General features: G+C 42.4%; 2 protein-coding genes across 3 annotated transcripts; one reads left to right on the forward strand and one right to left on the reverse strand.

Annotated features, from left to right (window-relative positions):
* Nucleotides 1–366: 366 nt before the first annotated feature.
* Nucleotides 367–12,951, reverse strand: ttf2 (transcription termination factor, RNA polymerase II). 2 transcript variants are annotated; one of them, XM_053877048.1, is made up of 23 exons: nucleotides 12,847–12,951; nucleotides 12,643–12,748; nucleotides 11,258–11,344; nucleotides 11,055–11,124; nucleotides 10,142–10,834; nucleotides 9,213–9,333; nucleotides 8,900–9,079; nucleotides 8,671–8,828; nucleotides 8,499–8,580; nucleotides 8,286–8,411; nucleotides 7,945–8,095; nucleotides 7,421–7,526; nucleotides 7,080–7,264; nucleotides 6,831–6,984; nucleotides 6,627–6,718; nucleotides 6,102–6,187; nucleotides 4,907–5,049; nucleotides 4,654–4,833; nucleotides 2,800–2,858; nucleotides 2,179–2,332; nucleotides 1,796–1,878; nucleotides 977–1,051; nucleotides 367–799 (listed from the first exon to the last, which is right to left on the reverse strand). In XM_053877048.1, the coding sequence occupies exons 1-23, from the start codon at nucleotides 12,872–12,874 to the stop codon at nucleotides 655–657; spliced, it is 3,264 nt and encodes a 1,087-aa protein (XP_053733023.1). In that variant the 5' UTR covers nucleotides 12,875–12,951; the 3' UTR covers nucleotides 367–654. The 2 variants fall into 2 exon arrangements, with proteins under 2 accessions (XP_053733023.1, XP_053733024.1); XM_053877049.1 differs by lacking the exon at nucleotides 12,643–12,748 and having other exon boundaries at nucleotides 12,847–12,942.
* Nucleotides 12,952–13,219: 268 nt separating this feature from the next.
* Nucleotides 13,220–24,883, forward strand: cenpj (centromere protein J). Its single transcript, XM_053876852.1, has 18 exons — nucleotides 13,220–14,131; nucleotides 15,547–15,673; nucleotides 15,746–15,916; nucleotides 16,571–16,691; nucleotides 16,773–16,878; nucleotides 17,393–18,142; nucleotides 19,431–20,145; nucleotides 21,289–21,421; nucleotides 21,487–21,652; nucleotides 22,075–22,206; nucleotides 22,282–22,380; nucleotides 22,779–22,884; nucleotides 22,949–23,085; nucleotides 23,150–23,218; nucleotides 23,664–23,804; nucleotides 24,055–24,139; nucleotides 24,207–24,327; nucleotides 24,392–24,883. Exons 1-18 carry the CDS (start codon nucleotides 13,760–13,762, stop codon nucleotides 24,582–24,584), a joined length of 3,744 nt encoding a protein of 1,247 aa, XP_053732827.1. The 5' UTR covers nucleotides 13,220–13,759; the 3' UTR covers nucleotides 24,585–24,883.
* Nucleotides 24,884–24,932: the final 49 nt, after the last annotated feature.

Raw genomic sequence — 24,932 nt, forward strand, 5'->3', positions numbered from 1 at the left:
ATAAAAAGCTCTTCCGTTTTTGGGGAGAACAAAGAGTGTTTTATGTTTTAAGAGCCAGGAAGCCATCTGGTCTGTTTACATTATTGGTGGCTTGTCTGAATAGGGTGATATACATTCGAGATAACCTGCGAGACATTAATATAAGGCAAACAAGTCATCTGTGTTCTGACTGTTCTTTAGTCTTCAGTGCACAAAACACAAAGCACAAGTGTTGTTTGGAATTAGAACAGAGTGATTATGTTTATTCATTCAGATTTTCAAAAGTCAAGTCATCAGTGATGCAAAGCAACATATGTTACTACTACTTAAAATATAACATGCATGTCATGTACGTTGCAAAGCACAATGATTAAAATAGGATTGAAACTATTTAAGAGAAAGAAAATTATTTTTAAATGATTAAAAAAACAAACAAGCAAAAACCCAAATATAGAAACAATGGAAAACAAACAAGATTTCAGCACATGATGCAAAAAAATCATGTGAAAGTGCTTTCTTCAACAGCTTGACATGAAAAATGTTAAAAAACAGACCCCACGCAAATACACATTAAAAGAAAAGAGAAAAGAAAAGAGTGATCTGAGAGGAATTCTTCCATCCTCAAACACCATGAGCTTTCTTGGCATGGCCAAGCGTGAATTATGTTTGTCCCATTTAAACACCAAAGATGATTCTCAGGTCAGCCAGTGAGAGTTTGGTGAATGTGCTGCCAGTTCCAGACAGTACATTTTGGGCCAACTCCTTCTTCTTCTGCTGCAGAGTGGAAATCTTCTCCTCCACGGTACCTTCACAAACAAACCTATGGGCGACATGACAAAACACCAGTCACTCCTACTGGCTAAAGCATTGTAAGAAAATGTACATTTTTTGGTGTTCTGCAAGTGTAGTCCATCAGAGTTTGCTCAACAGAGCAACATGTCATCCTGTCAACCTTCATTGTGTATGACCAGTAACATGTGAAAGCAGTGCTGGTTACCTGTGGACGGTGACATCTCTTCTTTGACCCACTCGGTAAATTCTGTCACATGCCTGGTCCTCCAGCGCTGGATTCCTGCCACAGCACCAAGAATTTTATTGAGAGCACAGACATATTATTGGTAGAAATACTGAGTGAGTGATATGCTCGCAGCAGTTTTAACATTTAAAGTTCAGCACTATTTTGAACAGCAGCACCTATCAGCCGTCATGTGGCGAGTCAATCTAGATTAAAATAAAATAAAATAAATACGGTACAATATGTAGCTGATAAAGAAGTAAATGAAGCAGAGGGGTAAGTTTTGACATTTAGTGAATTGGTGACAATAAAAGCGCTACTTTTGAATCATTAGAAATATGTTTCCTATCTGCAGCCGTCCTCACGTGGTCCGTCTCTTCATATGTCCGGCTTCAGTTCCATGAACGACGGACTTCAGTCATTATGTTTCCTTCGTTTCCTTGGGATTTTCCCATGAATAACATGACAAAGACCAACATGTTCAAGTTCACCTCCATGATGTTTTATATGTTATCCATTTGAGTTGAAGTTTCCACTTCGTTTAGACACATTCATCATTTTCTGAAGGTGGGGCTGCTCTCATTTAAGCGCAAGGATCGTTCACACGTAGTCAGAACCGTGACTTATCACGAACCCAGATGAAGACAGCGCATCCTCCCACCAACTCTCAATCACAAAACTCTTCTAGTATGTTGGAAGATCACTTCACTGTATGTAAAGGAATGAAGTAATGTCTTGTATGTGGTGGAGTGTTTTCAGAATGTATAAACCAACGGTCTTTTATCAAGAGTTCAGTCCTACCAATGCATGTCTATAAGGAAGAGGTGGTTTCCACCAACAAGATTCAGTCCGACTCCTCCAGCACAAAGTGAAACCAGCATCACCTGAGTCAGACAGACGGAATCAGTCAGTGCTTAGTACTGTGGGACAGACATGCAGCTCACAAAAATCATAACTGGAACATCTAAGACCCTGCCAAGAACAGTGTTCTAAACACTAAACACGTTGGATTTTAATGCTTTGTCTACCCATGATGCATGACAGATACACAACCTTTTTTGGAGGAAATTATGAAAACATTTGGATCACTTAGGGAGGAGAATAATCTGTGTTTGCGCTGTTATTTATACAACATAGTTTCTGCTTTACAGTTTACCCTAACAATAGTCAGTGCAGCATTTTACCTGGGGTCCCTTGGGGTTGGTGTTAAATTCTTCCACCAAGTCCATGCGCTTCTTAGGGTTGACCGTCCCGTCGATAACTGCGTATTTCAGATCCATCTGTATCAGATGTACTGCCACGATTTGAAGCATGCTGGTCCACTGGGACACGATCACACTAACACAAAACAGATCAGATCCTCAATACATAAAAAAACAAACAGGAACACTTACTTTCTGCCATCACAACCTCAGTTTAACTGTATCCGTAATACATGTTAAATGAGGGTGCCACACGGAGTCACGCCTCACTGCGCAACGATGAGCTGCTATATAATGTAAATAATTTAGTGTGAAACTGTTAAACCTCATTAAGACTATCTAGAGATTTCCAACACTAAAGCCCTGTCCCCTTGCCATCAGACATGATGAAACTGTTCTACGTGGAACTTTGAGTGAGCATTGTGCTACCAAGACTACCAAAGACTTTTAGATTGAGAAAATAAAAATAAAAAGAGGCTGCCACAATTGCAAACCTGTTACAAACTCAGGAAAATTCAAAATAAAAGATAAAGACGACATTGAGCATTCAGAGATAACGTTGACAGCAAAAGCAACCACTTAAAAGACAAAAATAAGGCTCACCTCTTCTCGCTGGTGCCTCGGCTTTGAATTGCTTTCAGCTCTGACAGAATGGCAGAGACCTGTAAACAGGGAAAGCACATTTGTTGTCAATATTGCAACTAATGAAACCCGTGAAACTTGCATTTCAGAAGGCAAACAGACAAATCTGAAAAATAGCTTTATTCTCAGCTTTATGCATCTTTTGAATCTTTTTGTCTCACACAGACTTGGGGGAGTAGAAAGCCACTGTATTGGTATTCAAAATTCAATGGACCAGTGTACCCAGGTCCACTCAAATATTCCTCATAATTCCGAAAATGATATTTTATAACCAAGCTATTATTTGCATTACAAGACAGAGAGAGAGAGAAAGTTTCAAGTGTTGGATGCAGTGCTTGAAGCCTGGTGAACCGGTTCATGTCAGTAATAAAAGAGGAATTCATTCTAAGATATCCGTCTCAAAACAGATATACTGAGAGACTTGGCCTGAAAAGGCAGCAGAGACACTGCAAGTGAGCCTCAAACTTTTTTTTTAATACCTTGTTGTTGTTTTTAGAACTACTGCTCTCATGCAATTTTTAAGCAATGCAATGTAAACAGAACTTCACTTTAATGGATTAGTAGGGCTGTCAATAGATTTAAAAAATGATCTCAATCAGTGTGTTCAGGCAAGATTGTGAGAGAGCCCACTCAGAGAGCTTGCTTAGAAATGGCAGCAGGCAGGTGTGAGGGCATCTGGAAGAAGGCTTGTTCGGAGAAGACGAGGTGAGCGCTACCATCGGTCTTGTCTCATGCCAACAGTGAAGCATCCTGAGACCATTCATGTGTGGGGTTGCTTTTCGGTCAAGGGAGTGGGCTCTCTCACAATCTTGCCTAAAAACACAGCGATGAACAAAGAATGGTACCAGAATGTCATCCGAGACAACAAAACATTAAGATTTTGGGCCCTTGGCCAGGAAACTCTCCAGATCTTAATCCCATTGAGAACTCTTGGTCAATCCTCAAGAGGCGGGTGGACAATCAGAAACCCGCAAATTCTGACAATCCAAGCATTATGCAAGAATGGACGGCCATCAGTCAGGATCTGGTTCAGAAGTTGATCGACAGCATGCCAGAGAGAATTGCAGAGGTCTTGAAAAAGAAGGGTCAACACTGCAAATATTGACCTATTGCATGTAATTCTCAATAAAAGCTTTTGATACTTGTGAAATGCTTCTATTTGTATGTCACTGTACCATAGAAACATCTGGCAAACACCTAAAAACCCTGAAGGAACAGACTTTGTGAAAATGTAATATCTCAAAACTTTTGGCCATGACTGCACGACTTGCAATTTATCGCAAATTAATCACATATTTTGTATCTTATCTAAAAGTGGAATGACTGAATCACCAAAAGTGGCCAATAATGTTTACAATATTATGCTTTCAGCATGTTGATCATTCAGTGCCTCCGAGGTCATTCTCAAGGATGTTCTTGACCGTATCTGCCATGTTGGGTTGTTGTAGTAAACAAACGTATGTATGGGGAAAGAAGTTATACCAGTCCTTTTTATTGATTTATTTACAATATTTATGTCTTATGATATGAGGCTGCTTTCTGTCTGGTTATATAATGTATATCTTTAATGTTTGTCTTCAATATTCAGTATTTATTTAGCTACTGTGACAAGCCATAGTTCTCCATTAGGGACGAATTACCTTATCTTAATACTACCATCTAGTGGATACAAAGAATAACTGCATGACACCTTCATAGAGGACAAGGTCCAATCACTCCAACATGTGGGACAATGAATTGTCCCAGGCGTGAGGTCCCAGACAGAAACTCTCTCTGCACCTTTGACACCCCTTCATGTGTAGCACAATCACCCACCTTAGTGCTCCGACTGTTCTTCTCAAATATTTGAGCAGGGAAACGGGACCCGTTGAGGCTTACTGAGTCCTGAGGACTATTGTCAGTTTGGGAGGGACTGGAGGAGAGAGACAGAGCATTTAGCTGTTCCTCCAGAGACAGGACGATCCCGTCACCCTGCAGCTCAGAAGAGTCCAGGGTCTGGAGAGCGAGACAAGAATGGATTAGTAACAGTGGAAAATGAAGCAGTGCCGTAAACCCGGGCAGAAGGAACCTTTTTGAGAAGAGACAGGTGGCAACAGCTTTGTCGCAGGCGCAGCAGGAGGGAGAGAATATGTACGGTGCTGGATGCTTGCTGGGGTTGTTGGGAACAGGAGAGAGATGGGTCTGCTTGGGACATACCAAACTCCTGGGCAACTGTGGAGGAAAATAAAGACATTACTTGATCAGAATACAATACAAGGGGTGGGATTTGATTAAAAGGAATAATCTAACTAACTAAAGAATTTGTGATTAATTAATGTCAGTTTAATCGCATAAGAATATTTGCCACAAGTAGCCTCAGTTTTCAATTTGAAGGAATTTGGTATATTAGTGAGTCAAAGGATGGACCCATACATACATTTAAACAATAAACTATTGTTTATTTTGCATCAGTTTGACAATAGCACAATAAATCACAAGTGTTGCTATATTCAAGTTTTTATACAACCTTATTTAAACTAAAGCTCTTTTAATGTCTTGGAAACATTTGTATAAGAATTTCAATTTTATTGAGAATTTTAAGTACATTCAGAGTAGTGGAAACCCTGGCCATTGTGTAGCGAAAAACCTCCCTGAACAAAAGCAAACAGATGCTTTTGTTTGCTTTTGTTCAGGGATTCCTCCATGTTTGTTGTTGTTGTCATCATCCTAGTTGCGACGTGTCTTGTGCATCAGTGTGATCAGTGGAGCAGGAACTCCTGCACTTGCAAATGTTCCGTGTTGTCTGGAGAGCAAACTGTTTATTACCGTTTAAACTAAATCAAATTACATTAAATTAAATTAAATTCTTAAATATTTTTTGTGAATGGGTTGCGCTCATTAGGTCACAGTTTTTGTTTTCCATTGTTCCGTGTTGAATGTGCTAGCAACTACCGGTACGTCCACATGTATTACAAATGGTGCCATCGATGGAGACGGCATGATACACCACATCCCAGCATGCCGCTCTGAAGAAGCGTGCCGTGCTCAGTAGTAACTCGCTTAGGAATCCCCGTTTTCAGCGAAAACACAGCATTGGCCCAATGTGCTGTGACCCCGCCCTATGATTCAGCCAAGTGTAGTGACAGCTAATAACCGCAGCATTATCATTACAAACATTAAATTGAGTCATCAATGGACAATGACTATAACTTACCACAAGTTTCAGAAGGAAAATACAAACCAGTTATCTAAAAGGGAAAATGTAACCAAACATGCACAAACACCTTTGTCGAAGGGATTTGGAGTCGAAGCACCCCCCTTGTTCAGGTCCTTTTCTTCATGTCTTTTCAGGTAGTTCTGAAGCGTAGACCTGGAAAGAAGGAAAACAAAGTTGCAGCTGAAATTCTTCATGCATTATTGAAGTTAATCATAATAAAAAAAAAAATGAAATCACAAGATGAATTACAAACAATCAAGTGACTTACGACCATCAGTGGAAAAACTCACCACTGTCTCATGATCAACTACACACAGAAAATGATTCTACCTCAGAATTATCTGTTGGCTATTGCCTTCTTTCACTAGAATGTGCAGGATGTGTATGCTTAGCTAAAGAATTACTCACATGTAGTGTAACAACTCTACACTATATTTCACAGCTATGGGAAGCATTCGGCCTTTAGGAATTGTGAGGCAACAACAATGAAAGCCGACAGTGTTAAGCAGAGATACTGTACTTTTCATAAATGCATGATGAACCATTCAAAATAAACAGCACGCCAAACATCAAGAGTTAGAAGTGCAGATACCTGGATTGGGCAAACAGCACGTCATACACTTGCTGTTCATCTTCAGACAGTTTGAGTTGATGAACATTGCAGGTACGATCAGGAAGAGACACCTAAGAACAGTCAGGAACTCCATTAGAGTTGTGAATACACAATGACTGAGCTCATCTTGAGCAGCAGCAGAAGAGTTGGAGGAGACTATTGGGGAAGCAATAGTTTACCTACCAGAGGTTTTCCTGTGGAATCGTTCTCTTCTTTGGTTCGTCGCAGCAACAAAGTTCTTGTCAGGATGTTGAGTCTCTCTCGGCCTCTTTTGGAACCGTTGTCAACTTGAGCTTTCCAAAGTTTGTACTCATCAAAGGGGGAACATTTCAGAAACCTGAGTGACAATCATTTTAGTGTGAGCCGGACCATTCTGTTGAGACCTGTGTGGTGAACACATTTCAGATATTAAGAGCACGTCTTCCGTCTTACTTTAAGAGTGAGAACATGTCCAGCAGGTTGTTCTGAATAGGTGTGCCGGTGACTGCCCAGCGCGCATCAGACGTGAGCTGGCAGACGGCCATGGAGGTCTGCACTTTAGGGTTCTTGATGTTGTGGGCTTCATCAAGAACCACACGAGCCCAGGCCACTTGCATAAGAGGACCAGAGTTTGAGGGCTGAGGAGATTTTAAATGATTTCAAGTAAATATTTTCGGAAGTACCACAAGCAGATTTAAATGCAATGTCAAGTGATATCTTGAATTCAATAAACGTGGTGAACAGAGTTTTAATGATCAGTTTTGTTGTCTTGCTTCAACTCTTTAATCGCTCACCACAGAATCTGTTTCTTTTGGGGGCTTCTCCGCTTCTTCCTTCTGGACCGGGGCCTCTTTGGAGACCAGACTGTACGTGGTCACCACCACATCATGTTCCGCTAACCTGAAGGACAGACATGAGTCAGCAACAATGGCACAAAATGCACTCATTCATTTGTTTCTGATGAGATCATTTAAATAGAGCTGGTTGAGACAGTCATCAGAAATGTGGACAGCGTTCCAAAGCATCCAGCGACGACGAGTTCAAGATTGCACCAGTGAGGTTATTATGTGAACTTGTGTAATAACCATAATAGGACTGGTTGCTTTTTTTAAAATCAAACTACACCATTTGAAGATGACCGCTTCTCCATTTGGTTTGATGCCTGTATACTAACATATGACACTTTTGTGCATGTTTCAAGATGGATGATTGAACTGAGGTGCTATGTAAAGTAGAATAACCACCTGTGAAATGGAGACTTGGAGATGGAGAGCAATCTATGGCATTTGTATAAAAATACTGACTAGACTTTACGTACGACTTGGCACTTCTCTCACGGTTGGGTCCGTGGTACAGGTACACACTTAGCTTGCCCGCCTTCACGTGTCTATCGATCTCATTCTTCCAGTGGTGAACCAGGGAGGCAGGGCAGATGATCAGAGTTGCTTTGGAGTCAACACGCCTGGAATCTAGGGAGATGTAAATTAAAATGTTATAGTTAACAGCAATTCACATGGAAATTGCATGTTACATTTAAACAAAATAAATGTTGGGGGAAAAGTGGCAACTACACAAAGAAACCACTCATGCCTGCATGTGTGTACCTTCTCAACAGTCTATATTTTGTATGGTTATTTAGCAGACACAACATGAGTCAACCTTTTTTAGAAAGCCACATATCTGCCTTCTTCCCAGTCTCTCCCTTCGTCTTCTCCATGGTACGGATCTTCGCAGAGAGAATCAAAGCGATCATAGTCAGAGTTTTCCCCAGACCCATGTCGTCCGCTGCACTCAGGAGAAGAAAAACTGAGTTGCATTCAACAACAGTTCACAATGAACAGTGTAGCAAACGACTCCAAAAGACGACTGTACCTAAAATCCCACCACAGGGACTCTGAGTTTCTCTCCACTGTAACCAAGCAAGTGCTCTCCTCTGATGAGGCAGAAGTGTCACCTGAATCGAGGATTGAAATAAGGATTGAAAGGATGAATAACCTACAGGGTGAGCTTCAAATGGGAGTGTAGAAGCAGGTGTTGGTGTAACCTTGATGCCTTTTGGGTCTGACACCTCCGCCTCTGGACCGGGACTGGTCTCCAGAGATTTATGAAGATTGTCAATGGCCTCGCAGGTCGCATTTTTAACTGCAAGTAGACGATCATCAGTCATCCTGCCACCATAGAAGGTATGACCCTGGGGATTTGCTGGAATCATAAAGGAAACACGACCCATTATTCGGACATAGAGTTCCAGGCATCTTCAATATTTCTTCTACCTCCAAAAGACTGGCTGTATCCCTGAGTCAGCTCCAAGCCCCCGGAGCTGCTTGAAGCCTGCTGCTGAGAGTAGCACACAGCAGGGGCAGCAGGGAGCATGATGGTGCCACCAGGCCGACTGAATGGGTTGACATAGCTGCTCTTCTGGGGAACATCTATGGTAGCGGTGCCTGAAGCCTCTGAAGGGGATCAGTGAAGAGGTTTCAGATGAGACACGTTTAAATGTACGCACCCAAACATTCTATTTTTCCCAATCACATCACCCAGTCCACTGAACATGTGGACCTTTTTTTAATTTAAGATGTCTGTTACCAGACTGTGAAGCAGCAGTGAGGCTCAAAGACTCCAGCGCAGTTTCCAGCTCCTTGACTTGAGTCTTCAGTCTTTCACCCTTATCAGGCAGAGCTTCCACATTCACCGAAGACAGAACAGCCTTTGCAAAAATAGAATAAGGAAATTAAAAAAAAAGAAAAGAGAGTTTTACTTATATTATGGCCCTTTTTTCAAAAAACAGTGAGCTTGTCAAAGAGCTCACTGAAGCATGACAAAAGAATGAAATAATTATGTGTGGATTTTCGCAACAAATAACAGCAACAAATAACAGCAACAAATAACGGCAACAAATAACTTAAGCTTAGCTTATTCAGAAACTCAAAACTCTGATGATTTATTATGTTTATATCGGACTATTAATCAAAAGGAATAGGGAAAAGGTTTACTGTTAACATATCTGAGTGCATAAGGCCCTGTTGACAAGAGCTTGTTTACGCTGTTGTGTCACTGTTAGGGGTAGTACCAACAACTATCCCAACAGTGTTTGTGTACGCTGTGCATGGCTTGATGAACATGCGTGTTAAATGTTGTTTTGAAATGAGGTTCTTAAATGTGGTTCAAAAGGTGAGCTAAGCAAATGTTGCATCGCACTTTAGTTTTCTGTGTCTATTGTGAATGGTCTGACCCAACATCACAACGGTCCCAGAGCCTCAACCATTTCTCCTCTTATTTACTGATTGTGCCAAGTCGCGCAGAGAAGGAAGAGAGAGCCAGGGCAATGCATCTCGAAGCCATTGGCTACCAATTAAGCAGTCGATTATAGTGGACTATGTTGACTCGCTGCAGCCATTGTCACTGTTCAAACTCAAGGCAGCTTCGAATACTGAACTGACACATCATTTATATCACTTATAGTTCCTATCAAGCACTGCACTGCTCTTTGACAACAAGGGGACACTTCCACTCACCTTTTTCTGCTGGAGCTGAGACAGCAGGAGTGCAGTCATCCCTTTGGGCTGGGAGGCCTTTTGAAAACCAGGGAAGGCAGTAATGGGCTTTTGGACGCCTGCCACAGGAGGGGTTTTCTGAGTAGAAGGCTTCACAGACACCAAAATGACATCATCACTGTCATCATCAGGTTTGGTTGTAGTCGGTTCTGAAACAACAGGTTTGCCTGAAGCATCACTGGAGCGAGCAGAGCTGGATGCGGACATCTGGGCCAGGGTTTTACTGTCATCACTGGAGGTTTGATCGCTCTTTCTTGGATGAGCGGTTTCGGATGAGGCGGGAGGAATAAAGTCTTCCACTGGACTGTGGTCTGAATGGATTGTTTCAGCTTGCTGTTGACTCTGATCCTCTTTCTCTCTGTGTTGAGACTTGGGATGATGACTATCCTCATCTGAGACCCTTTTCTTAACTCTCATTCCTGGGGGAAGTGGTTTACCTTTGTACGACTCTGCTGGCTCCTGCTTCTCTGCAATTTTAGTGTCCATGTTGTCTTTTTCAGACTTTTCTGTTTGTTCTCTTTCACCCCTTTGGTTCGATGTCTGTTCACATGGCTGGTTGGCTTTGGATACAGTCTTAAATGGGTTTCGAACAGGCGGCAAACATGACTGTGGCAGCTGTATTTCAGACAGAGGTTGAGTCTTCTCATTAGCTGGCTGCAATGATAAGAACACAAAGGCAGGGTTTGAAAATAGAAGAGGATTGTTCAATCGAGCTGTTTAAAACCACAACTTTTGTGTGGAGTTAAATGGGTGTTGAACAGCATAATCATGGAGTCTTATAAATACTAAATACTAAAATGACCTAGAGAGAAAACGGCAGCAAGCAACTGTATCCCACCACAGAAGAGAAGGGTCCAAAACACATTTCACTCACTGTAGTCCAGGGCACGCTTCCACACCACCTCTGGCCTGACTTTTTACCAGCAACACATCGGTAGAAGACTCTAGAACACAAATAACATCTTTCACATGAACCCATTCATGACAATCATGAATTGTCAGACAGAAAATGTGATTTTTATGTACACGTTGTACACGAAACTGCAATGCATGAGAATGACCTTGCAGCCCACTCACCTGTATCTCTTTTGCTGCTGACTGTAGGACAGCGCCTGGAGTTCCACCAGAGAATCTTCATGTTGAAGACAGTGGGATGGTTCCATACTTGTAAACAAAGAAATTTCACATCACTTATCATCTAACACAGCAAGTCAACATCTGTTAATCATGCCCAAAAGAAAATACGCTTCGATGGATAGTGTGAAAACATAAGGACATTGGTAGGTATTGGACTTGGTGAAGGAGGACATGAGCTCTGTAGGTTTGAGAGAAGAGGAAGCAGAGGACAGGGTGAGATGGAGGAAGATGATCCGCTGTGGCGATCCCTGAAGGGAGAAGCCGAAAGAAGAAGAACAACCTGTATCACACATCCTCCCATCACATCACTTCATGTCCTCTCTAAATGAAAACTTAATTGCCTGCATTGTTCTTCTCCTTATCTGTTATGATATTCATTTAAAACATACTACATTCACCACATAATGTAAAAAGGTTTGATATAAACCATCCTTTAGAGTTATAAACCCACTGAACCATATAGCTACACAAACAAATCTTCTCTATTCAGGTGCAATAAAGTTAGAAACAGACAGAAAGTGAAAGTTTTGATCTTTATCCATGGAGTCATGAAACTTGTCTAACTTTATTGGTGATGCTTCCACCTTCCAGATTTCCTTTATTCAAAAGTGAAAAATGAGTCGATCTAGATAGATAGATAGATAGACACACAGATGATAGATAGATAGATAGATAGATAGATAGATAGATAGATAGATAGACAGATGATAGATAGATAGATAGATAGATAGATAGGCACACAGATGATAGATAGATAGATAGGCACACAGATGATAGATAGATAGATAGATAGATAGACAGATGATAGATAGATAGATAGATAGATAGACAGATGATAGATAGATAGGCACACAGATGATAGATAGATAGATAGATAGATAGATAGATAGATAGATAGACAGATGATAGACAGATGATAGATAGACAGATGATAGACAGATGATAGATAGATAGATAGATAGATAGATAGGCACACAGATGATAGATAGATAGATAGATGATAGATAGATAGATAGATAGATAGATAGATAGGCACACAGATGATAGATAGATGATAGGCACACAGATGATAGATAGATAGATAGGCACACAGATGATAGATAGATAGATAGATAGATAGATAGATAGATAGATAGATAGGTAGGCACACAGATGATAGATAGATAGATAGATAGGCACACAGATGATAGATAGATAGACACACAGATGATAGATAGATAGATAGATAGATAGATAGATAGATAGATAGATAGATAGATAGATAGATAGCACAGTGTGGCCTGAATGATAGGAAGTTATAATCGTTCATGACTAATTCAACTGACCCGGAGAGCTGACTGAAACCACAGCCTTGACTGTCAACACAGACGTAAAAGCTCTTTCCTTTATTTGGCCCATCTTTTACACCGGTTTTCAGCATACACACGCTTCCTGCACAACAGAACAACAAGCAAGTCCTCGCTTAGTAAAATCTTTATAGAACTGACACATTAAGGATTCAATAGGGATCGAATGAATGAATTACTTACCATGCGCACTGCACGTAACTTTCTCCATTACAACGCGATAACCGTACGGCCGAAGTCAGCAAGCTGCATTTGGAATTTGGCATTTCATATCTACCAATCACCGTGCCAAACAACTGCTTCTGTTTTTTTTCTGCCAAAGTAAAAGTATGTGTCGTGATGAATGGTGGGAATTTGGTTTTATATTGCCTCCGTGCTTGTAACGTAAGCGAAAAATTTCCAATACACATATTTCTCTAGTTGAAATGCAGGATAGATCTTAAATTAAAACCAGGCAAATGAAAGGGGATGAGAACGTTTACTTTATTCTGAAAAACTACCAACTAAGGCTAGCTCAACATCCGTTTTCATCACGCGTTTGCACTCCTGTCCAGTAGATGGCGATACCGCTAACAAGGCCTGACAGTTTTCTCCTCTCGCGGGCTTTGTTTTGACATGGCGGCAGACTTGGAAGTTAGTTGTGAAAATTGGACTTCATTCAAGAAAATCTGCTTTGAGCAGTTGTCAAGGTAACTCGTTTATGCTCAGCTTTTTTGCTAATGCATTTAAAATATACATTCCTATTTATATATCGTGACAAAAAGTTTGCTGCAATGAATATGTCTTGAAGAATACAGACCGTAGCAAAAAGATCTGAATCTTTTTTTTAAATATTTACAAAAAAAGTCGAGGCAATGTCTCCGACATTAAGTAAAGGAGTCAGGGCGAGAGGTGGTCGAGGTGCATACACACATGAAAATAAACAACATAAACCAGTCAGGACTTGCTATAAATAGTACCACTTGGTTTAGCGCCGCATCGTCTGCTGCGTGTCGAACAAGGTGTTCATTCACGGTGTGCTTAACTCTTCACCTGTCACCATAAGCTGTCGTGCAATCCCGGATTAGCAACCACAGACTGAGTCTGCCTGGCCGTCATGTCATCTCCGGGACTTCGTTACTCCAAGACAGACTTCGTTTCCCAGTGGATGCCAAGTAGCTCCAGAGCCGGTGTGATTCTCCCTCAGCCGGGCCTGGCTGGACTTGTACGGGCCTTTTCAACTGAGGGAACCCCGGCACCTGAGGAAGTAGGCGAGTCCTTCACTTCAGATTTGGCCTCCCTGCCTGCCTCAGCGGACAGCAGCTGTGTCAGTGCGGAAAGTCTGTCCAAGGCACCTGGCGGAGAGAGGACTGGTGGTGACAGACCGAGCTCCGATTCAATACTCCAAAGATCCAATGGCTTGTTTGCAAGTTTGCAAGATGAAACGGAGCATCCTAAGGATCTACCGCTAATAATGAAACTGGATCAGGTAAGACTTTGCTCATGGATGTGTTTCATTTTTCTATACATTTCCGATGCTAGCAAGGGCAACATAGCAATTATAGTGTTTCGTAGAAATTGGGTAAATTCAAAAATATTTCTGTGTAATGTCCGATTCCATTTTACAAGTGCTTCATTACTCCTTTGCTATTTATAGTATTATTACCTTGGAGGCTATTAAATAACTCAATGGCCTGTGTGTTGTCGTGAAATATGCAAAGCCTATTAAAGAAGTTTTAACCAAGATTCACACAACTCTTCCCAAAAGCAGTATTTAATATGTGAAGGTGTGTGATTGAGTGAAATAGTCCAAAGCCATATCTAGCCATGTCTTTTGGATGGTTAGGCTTAGGGTGAGAGGCTGGCGAAAGCATTATGTCAATGTCTGTCCGCACATTGATAGATACATGAAGATGTATCTATGTGTGTGTGTATATGTGTGTATATACACAAAAATCAAGAGTGCTATTCAGCATTAATTTTACTCGCAGTAAAAGCATTTCAGGTGAGGTTCAGTTTAATGCCGGGAATTGACATATACTTTTTATTTGGATAATTGAATTCAAATAAAGTAACAAAGGAAAAATGACAATGCCGCAAAACATAAAAGAATAAATAAAGGCATCTATCATAGAATCTGTCAATCTCCGATTGCATGCAAGGCTATGGAACCCTGCCAGTTATCTAAAGATGCAGAGGTAGTGGCAGGAAAAAAATGTTCATTAAGTCCATCCACCTTCTATTAAACACTGCTTAGTCCTGTTCTGAGTTGTGGGGAGTGCTGGAGCCTACCCCAGCAGTCATTCAGGCGAGAGGCGGGAATACACCCTGGACAGGTCACCAGTCCATCGCAGGGCACTCGCACCATTCACACGTGCACCTAGGGCCAATTTTCTAATGTCCAATGAACCTAGTGAGCAGGTCTTGCAGAAAGGCCACTGGTCCAACCCGTGGATCGAACCCGCAACCTTCTTGCTGCAAGGCGAGAGCGCTAACCATGAGGCCACCATGTGGCAGCAGTTCATTAAATACCTAGCAGAAAATAAACAACCGATTGCCACCCGCTTATTATTGAAAACAAATCGGTTCCTCCTGACTAGTTCTGAAAGGTCTCTCAATGCAGTCAAGTTTATTCATGTTCATGGGCAACATATTTAAGTGTCTCGTCTGACTGTTTCTTTTTACTGTACGCTTGACTTTGTGTTTTCTGACATCCTGCCTATCGCCTGCCTGCTCCTCTGATCGGTGTTATCGATCAACAACACGTTCTTACAACAACCTAAGAATATGTAGCGTGATATTCCTGTGTCACACCCGCGAGAACTGAATGAAAATATGGATCGAGCATTGTATTGTTCAAATGTGTCTTAAAGGTCCATTGTCTGTCTGTCTTTCTGTCTGCAGTTAAAGAAGTGGCAGCGGCACATGCAAACGCAGCTTGAAGCGCAACAGTTCGAGGAGCTCCTCCTCCTTCAGATGGAGCAGCAGAGGTTACTGGGAATCATGAATGGACCTGAAGACTGCAGAGCTGGTACTGAAGACAGCAAGAAATATGTTTCAAATACTGTATGCGATTTTCTACAGCTTCTTTTAAATCACACAGACGGATTAGTTTCCATAGACGAGAGAACAGAGAAGCATCATGTTGTCTTCAACAACAGACCAAGACTCAGTCCTTCCTGTAACATGCCAAATTCTGGTAGTGAGCCTCATGAGGAGCTGCACCTGAGTCGGGCAAGAAGACACAAGTGGAGGGAGAGTCAGCAGGAAGAAGGTGAGGCAGTGACTTCTCAAGCATAAGTCCGACCTTTCAATGTACCACTGTTTTTGTACTGTGAAGTTTCTGTCTTAATATTTAAAGGGACCTGTTAAAGTTAATATTGATAAATATCTATCACAACCTAAAAGCTGTGATTGTGGCACTCTTAATAATGAAATTTGTTCACTTTATATAATTGGGGAAAAAAAATCTCACTGTTTTTGTCATGTATTTACAGGAAAATGTCATGGTTAACTGACCTTTTCAACACATTTTGGGTTGGGTTTGGTTATTTTACCTCTTTCTCTGACGCATTGTCTCCCTTTCACTTTCCCTTGTGGGGTTCATTGGAACCCTACACCCTCAAAAATTAATGTGTTTCACTTTTACACTATTTTACATAATTACATTATATTTTCAAGCAACAATGTAATGTTACACTTAAAATTTGTATATTAACTTTGGATTATGTATCTATTTTTTCCCTTTTGTTAACCACATATGGTGATGCTTTTGTTAAAGTAAACAAATATACCAAAAAAATGATGATCCTGCTCTATCAGAGTATTGTGATTACTCTTACTGACTTAACATCTGGCTGTCCATGATGTTTTCAGGCTCTTCTCTGAAGTGGATTATGTGTAAACTTGCATGGTTGTTCATTCTCAGTGATCAGCACCTCTGGACATGATGGCATGGAGCCGAGCTGCGGTGTGGCACAGGATTTATTTAAAGCGGTAGCAAACGAGTCTGCAAGAAACAAAGGAGACGGTTCCTTCTCGCAGGACAGGTGTGTTGATGTCTACTTGTTTTTACGGTAATTGAATTGAGGAGGGTGTTTTTGATTGTTTCTTTTCGTGCCTCTAATCAGACCGATCAAGCCTGGTATTGGAGGCCAGAAAAAAACATTTGAGGATATGTTGGAGGAGGAGTTGAGGCTGGAGGAGCAGCGACTTAAGACCGAGCAGATCAAACAGGTGAGAGACTATGTAGGTGCAGTTTCGTCATGCTAGTTTTGTGTAATATATCCCTATTCACACCATTCGTCTCCATGTCTATCACATCCATGAACCTCAGTGGTTGCCTTCCTCTCGTCTTCCTTTCAGTGTTGGGCAAGTTACTTAAAAAAACATTGATTACTTATCATTCTAGAGTACTATAGTATTGTAGTAGTATATTATAGTAATATAGTATCAGTGGATTAGAATTGGATGGACGGACGGATGGATGGATGGATGTCTTGACAAACAAACCAAGCTTTCATAGAAGGTCTTTAGGAATTGACAATATCAATGACGATAGTAATTAAACCTTCTACCTTAAAATACATTTAAAGCTAATGTGTAATAAAATAAGAGGAAAGGTTTTGGTGTCTCGCTATTACCCTTTTTACTCAACCACTGTCAAAGACTCCTGGTAGAACCTCACTGTGTCTGTGCATCAGTGTGTTTAAATCTGTGTCATTCATTGTGTTTCCTCTTATTTGAATAGATCCAAGATGAGGCCACATTAGCTCAACCCAAAAGGACCTTCCTGAAGCGAGGAGATGGCTTGTCGCGGTTTCACAGCAAAACTAAGGCTTGCACTCAAAAGACTGAAGCACAGAGGGAACTCAACTCCCCGATCCAGTCCCGAATCATCTGTCGCAGCCAGTCTGAACCTGCTGCAATCCAGAGGTTTTGCACCAACGGAGTCCAAAGGATTATGGTCCAGCGCAATACTTCCACACTTAAGGTCAATCAAAGACAGGGGTCTAGTTCTCTGCCTCAGGAATACAGAGTTGACGGTAAAACTGTGAGGACTAAGGCTTTCACTAATCTGCCGAGTCAAATGAAAGAATCGTATCGGGCTGCACCCGACAGACATCAGCAGGAGGGTCAACAAAAGGAGCAGAGTGGCAGGCAGACATCTGAGTCTGGTCTCACTGTTGGGCGATCCAGTCACAGCTTCCAGCCGAACCCTGTAACCAAGCAGGTCGTCTCGTTTGAGAATGTGAGGACGGGTAAAAACAAGGCTGCAAGTGAAGATGGTTCCACGACAGGGATGCTAGAAAAGAGGTCTGAGCCAGTGGGTGGGGAGGACCACATTCAGCAAGAATCCTTTGAGATGTCCTACCAGGAGAAGCTGCAGAACTGGGAGTGCGACAAACAACTGGAGAACATGGAGCTGGGAGAGTTTGAGCTGCTGGAGCAAGCTGCAGAGGAGCTTTCCTTCTCGTCCAACTCCTCTTTTGTAATGAAGGTGAGTCCTTTCCCTTGAGCTGTGCGGACGTCCAGATAGATGATATTCAAACCATGACTTCTTCGACTCAAACATTAAAGCCATTCTGATTGACTTACGAGTTTTATTTTAACAGCACATTCGTTGAGCTGTAATAATAATAATAATAATACTATATTTTATTGAAAGGCGACTTTCATACTGTCAAGGTGACCATTCAGTGAAACATAAATAGGACTGTTGTAAAAACCTGTATGACACGAGCACAACAACTCCATAAGAAAACGTGTAATAGAGTTTGAAAAAAAAGTCCATGTGATGATGGGGATGATGAATGGGCTTCTTCCCATTTACCTAGATGATGAGATGCTTCTGTTATCTAACAAAGTCAATATTTATGTCGTATAAGCCTCTTTAAGCAGTTGTTCTGAACTATTTTTGTGACACGTACTGATGAAGTAACTTTCGTTTGCTATATCTCCTTGTAAAGTAGTATGGAAAATAAGCTTCTGCATCAATAGGTGTGAATGCAAAAGCCTGTTTAAACAACTGCTTGCTGAAATCTGCTGGAGGCTGAGAATCTGATTACTGTGACAGATGGCTGCTGGAGATTTTGGGTCGTCTCAGTTCGTCCTGGGAAAGCCCATGTTTTCTCAGAATAAGTAAGACCTGCTCACATGGCTCATTATTATTGGATGTATAGCAGGGTCAGCTTTCTCAACTTTGACTTGCTTTAACTAGCTGGTTGAGGATTATCCATGTGGTTCTGTAGTATGTCTGTTTGCTGGAAGGGACTGTATCACCTCAAGGATCAGTTATGTTTCATTTCTTGTGAAGGTTTTTTTTTTACTTGTGGTTATTAATCCCAAAACCAGGCCTCTTCCTTCCACAACAGAATTTTAGAATTTAAAAGTTTTATTCATGGACAATGAAACACTTCCACCACTCATAGTGCAATGATGTCCCATGATGCAAAGATTTTTCATACGTTTTAAGATTCAAATGTTTGAATGACATTTGTATTACTGTTTATTGTGTATTTATGTTTATTGTGTTTGGTGTGAGGATCAAAAGTCTCTGACGGTCAACTCAAAATCTCATGTACAACTAAACTAGCTCAAAAATCTGCCAGTTTGGATGCAGTTTTCTGCTGGTGCAAGTGGAAGAAAAGATGCCTGGGATGAATAAAAAAAATTCACACAAATGAAAGAAAGAAGTCTGTTAAGTGTGAAATCCAACTTTTCAAATATGACGGTAAAAAAACTTCTGTTCTGTTTCTAGTCCTTATCAAGTTTTTGTTCCCTGTCAGATTCTCCAGATGGACCAGCAGCGGAGAAGCGATCTCCCCCACAGACGCCTCTCGTCTACGCCCATCAAGTCGTCTCCTCTCGCTGACGTTCACAGGCGCAGCAGTGTTGGCAGTCTGCATGCTGCACCCTCAGTGACCAAAGCCTTCCAGGCAGAGATGAGGACCAATGGTCAACAAGGCAAAGTCCCCAGTGAGGATGAGAGAAAACGCACAGCTGCAGCAGAAGACAACACCACTGTCTCGTCCTGTGGAAGCTCCGCTGGGAAAAACCAAGATGAGGCAAATCTGCCGCCAGCGTCATCTCCGCAGCCGTACGACAAGAGAACGTATGAAGATGTGGACAGCAGCAGGAACTCTGCTTCTGATCTGAGCGATGGAAAAGACTTGGACAAGGATGACGACACCCTGATGGAGGACAACAGCAATGAGGAAGGGAGAGTTGTGTTTGATGATGATGACACGTGGAATGACATGGAGGACACAGCCACCTGTAACAGCAGTGACGTGTCAGAAGTGAACTTTGCTTCCAGGGAAGCTTCTGGTGGGACATTTAAACGCAAAACAAAAGTGCCGAGGAAAGTGGCCGTGTGCAAGGCTGTTAAAGAGCTAGATCCTGCTCCCGCATCCCAGCTCATGACCAAGCTCTTCCCCTCGCTGAGGCCGAAGACTGAGACTGCTGCTCCTGCTACGCTTGCTCCAAAGCCAGAGGACAACAGTGAGTCACCTGTAGATCATCCTTTATCTCACCTGATGATGAGTTTAAGAGTGGGGCTGGCTTACGTTCAAACCTAGTAGCAAGAAACATGTTTTGGTCCTCGCTTTTGCTGTGTTCATACATATGGCACAGAGTTTTGTTGATCAGCTGACAGACTAAGAAGAGAGCAACAGAAGGCTGAAATAAATGGCTGCTAGTCTTGTGAAAACAAGTGACTTAAACAACTACCAAACATGTTACATGTTACAGTGAAATCTTATTGATGGGATGCCCGATGAGAGGAGGAAAAACACAGACAAGTTCCACACATGAAACAATTGTTTTCAAAAAATTAACTCATAGCTTTTTAATCGGAGGAGTATTTTGGCGCTTCTTTTGGCACGAAGCTCGCTCCTCCCACTCCCCAGTGCCGTGCAGAAAAGCGCACGAGGGAGCGCGGGTCACATGGTGTATATATATATATATATATATATATATATATATATATATATATATATATATATATATATATATATATCCGGGTCAGCCAAGTTAAACTACTGCCCAGGAGACACCTGCATCTGAAAGTGAGAGTGTTATTGTGGCCACCGCTACTGTGTTTGTCTCAGTTAATGATCATTTGCCTCACATGTTTGTTTTTATGAAAGGTTGTTTTTGTACAAATGGATGCTTACAGATTGTTTTTTTTTTTTTTACAAAGCAAGTTGCTATGTCAATTGGAGACATGTCTCAAAACTTCTGCAGTGAATGCATTGGATCCAATGATGCATTGTGCTTTTTAGTCGCACTGTTGAATCGTTACATAAAGTTAATATTTTGTTGTGAAAAATGTGCGGCTGTCATTGATGTTCATGCAATAGAGGAGGACATGAGGAGGATAGGTGTGACCCGGGGAGGGCTGATGAGAAATGCCAAAGAAAAACATTTCTCATCATAATTCTTTTCTATTATCATTTCTTTAATTATTGAGACTGATAGTGAAGATATGACAGAAGCTCTTGAAGCACATCTCGACCTCTGCCTCTTGTGTATCGCTTGATGACCTTGAAGATGACCTGGTCCTCTGTGACACAAATGTTTTGAATTCTTGATGCCACTCTGGTTTGTAATGGTACTCTGATGATTCTCTCTGTTTGTGAGCAGACCAGCAGGTCCAGTCCAGGCTGCTGCGGGAGAGACTGCTGGAGCTGGAGCTGGAGATCGAGCGATTTAAGAAGGAGAACGCCTCTCTGAGTCGACTCCGGCAAGAGAACGAGAAGCTTCAGAACACTCTCAGGTGATCGCTCCTCACGCTTTCCTGCAGTGGGATCCGTCTCTGACCGCGGCTCCGCTCTGATGCAGGAAGGAACTCCTCGAGTTTGAGAGGACCAAAGCTGAGGAGCAGGCCAGGTTTGAGAAGTACAAGGAGGAGGAGAGCAGGAAGCTGCAGAGGGATCGCAGACTTTTTGAGAAGCATGCGTCGGCCGCCAGAGCCATTCCTGACAAGAAGGAGCGAGAGGAGATTCAGGTGAAGCCTGAGGGACGGAGAGAGATGTTGCAGCAAAATCTTAATAGAAGTCACAATAAAATACAACATTGCATTTCACAATCTGTAAAGAAATGCAAGACATCGGTAGAAATGTGCACGAAGAAGAATTTACAAAGTTTGTGATGTAAACTCCAAAAAAATCAAACACAACAACCCACATCATCACAGGAAAAATGTATGTGTTCCAAGAAAAGTGGGTAACATGAAACGGTAGAAAGGAATTGATTGAAATAATAGAAATAATAATTTAGAAACATTTTCTGATGAGATAAAAAGGAAAAATGGACATAAAATAAATATAATAAATATTTGTTATATAACATTCTGAAGTACAGTCATATGTTATAAAACCATGCATTTATTATTGAAGGAAATGATTGTGAATTTTGACGCTCCTGCAGACGCTGAAGCAGCAGCTGAGCTCCCTGCAGGAGGAGATGAAGAAGAAAGAGAGCCGCTGGTCGTCCACTCACAGCTGCTTGAGGCAGCAGATCAGCACTCTGACCCAGGAGACCGCTTCTCTGAAGACCGAGGTGTGTCGTATGAGCGTGCGTCCAAAGTTAAGAACATGAACATGAGGCCTCTTTGTCCCCACATTTCTCTCCCAGATTCAAATGCTGGAGAAACTACGTCTCACCTCCTCCAAGAAGAATTCCATTGATGCCGAGAGAGACGTGGCGTCTGCTGCTAAGGGAGTGAAGTTTGCTGTGAGTACCAAGCTGCTGTGACGTCACATGATGCCACAGTGAACACAGACATAGACTGGGAATGCCAAAAGGCACTTGACTGTTGGCGTCATGTGACAGCGCCTCTGTCTGAAGGCTGCGTAAGGTATGATCGGTTTATATGTGACAGATGTGGAGCTCCATGTTTGACGCTCCAACTGGCTGGAAACTGACATTTAATCATTTTCAGAGCTAAATGTAAGAATTGTTCTTCATTTTAAAAATCCAGAAATATGTATTCATGGCAAATACTTATATTTTAAGTGTTTTCATTCAATATTAATATAAATAATAACATTAGATGGTGCTATTGAGTAACTTGTTCACGCACAAGTGTGGCTCAGACCTTTCCTCACGCCTCGTCTCTTTGGTCCTCTCAGAGTCCTCTGGACTCAAGAGCAGGCAGCAGTAGCAGCAGTCCTCCTCAGTGTGGCGCCACAATCATCAGCAGAGGCAGTCACAGGGAGCACAGCCAAACCACCACAGGTGCTTTCTAGATGCCGTGAAGTTCACTTGTTTTTCTGCCACTAACTTGTGTGACCTCTCGCAGGGATCAAGAGCAGCCTTAGGAGACCATCCTCCACCGTGCACTCGCCGTCCTCAGCTGGGCTTTCACATAGAAGGACAGAGGAGAAGTCTGTTCCTTCCAGAAGGAGTCCAGACAAGTCGCTGCCACGCTGCTCTCCAGTGAGTCACACACAGCTTCGCCGACTCCCTGCCAGCTTGTACTCACGTGTTTGTCTCGCCGCAGAAAGGTGAGACCGATGAGGCGGAGAGTGAGCTGGGATCTCAGGAGGTGCTTGTCCATCCTGACGGGAAGGTGAGTGAACTTAGAAGTTGGAAATGAAGGCCTTTTGGATACAGTTGTGTTGAGAATAATAGCCATCCAACACCAAATCGATGGCTGTTTTTGGTAAAAGTTCATTACTACATGGTGAACGATGTAGCAGTAAGTGTAGTGGAGTCATAAACGCATTCTTGATATACGCCTGACCCTGTGCAGTAGAACCAGCCATTGACAGGGCGGTGTGAGTTCAAATGGAGAGGTCTGTGGAAAAACAGGAGTGAATCAGGATGACGCCTGCATGTGGTCCTCTCTGAAAACCTGAGTCGCTCCAGACATTGTGCATCAGAAGACGCTACTTTGATTGAAACATTGACTGGAGAAGGGAAACCAATTTCACACAGACACATTTAGACTATGATGCGCAGTGTCCCCAATGCATACGCTGCTATTTTTTTTTTTTGAACGCCGCTGTGTCCAGACAGAACAGGTTCTGCCTGATGGAGATCGCCTCATCGTCTTCCCCAACGGCACCAAAAAGGAGGTTTCAGCAGACGGCCTCACCATGACAGTCACCTTCTTCAATGGAGACACCAAACAGATCACAGCTGACCAGAGGGTGGTAAGTCTGGGAAAAGTGTGGACACCAAGTCCTTTCAAGTCAGAACCAAAAGCCTCATTTCTTTCCATCTAAAGCAATTGCTCAAAGTTTCCAGAATGAATAGATTCCCTGGGTTCAGTCGTTCATGACGTCAGAAATACGTAACTGGGAGAAACGATTCCATCTGCAGTGTATCCACAGATGGACTCCTGGGCTTGTCTTCAACAGCTCTTAGAATCTTTCAGGTCTCTCACTGACTTGCTCTGCTCAGATCTATTATTACGCTGATGCCCAGACGACCCACGTCACCTACGCAGACGGGATGGAGGTTCTGCATTTCCCCAACAACCAGACCGGTGAGAGCAGACGGTGCTGCTCCTCCTGTGACCAGTGCAGCCACAATAACCTGTCTCTTCATTGCAGAAAAACACTTCCCGGACGGTAGAAAGATCATCACCTTCCCGGACCAGACGGTGAAGAACTTGTTCCCAGACGGGAGAGAGAAGAGCGTACTGACTGATGGGACTGTCATCAACGTGGCGCCGTACGTCCTCTGGCCTGTAACGCTTCTCTCTGGAGTCCGCTCACGCTTGCATGCTGTCTCGCAGGGACGGAACCAAAGAGATCCACTTCAACACGGGCCAGAAGGAGATCCACACGGCAGAGTACAAAAGGAGAGAGTATCCTGACGGGACGGTGAAGACGGTCTTCAGCGACGGGCGCCAGGACACTCGCTACCCAAACGGACGAGTGAGGGTGAAGGACAAAGATGGCAACATTATTCTGGACGTGCAGCAGTAGGAGGGCGGACGGGGTCACAGAGAGTGGACCTCAAATATGTAGCTTTTAAACTGGAGACACCAGTCAAACACTAGAGCCCGAGTTCATCCGTTGGAAGTAAGAGAAGAGTTGGACCTGGGTTGAGGATGCACATTGGCAGAATCAACGTCAGAACTTCACACCGTGACTCTGATCAAGAATAAGATTCCATCTGCTTCCAAGTTTTAATGTTTGGCTCATTTTGATTATAATTGTTTGATATATTTATTTTTTCACTCTTTGAACGTTTTTCTAAAATAAATACTCCTTTTTATACCCACGGTGACTGACTACCTTCAAAAACACCAGAAGACGACCAGAAGGAGATTA

This window comes from Synchiropus splendidus, chromosome 10 (genome assembly GCF_027744825.2).
Source record: "Synchiropus splendidus isolate RoL2022-P1 chromosome 10, RoL_Sspl_1.0, whole genome shotgun sequence".
NCBI lineage: Eukaryota > Metazoa > Chordata > Actinopteri > Syngnathiformes > Callionymidae > Synchiropus > Synchiropus splendidus.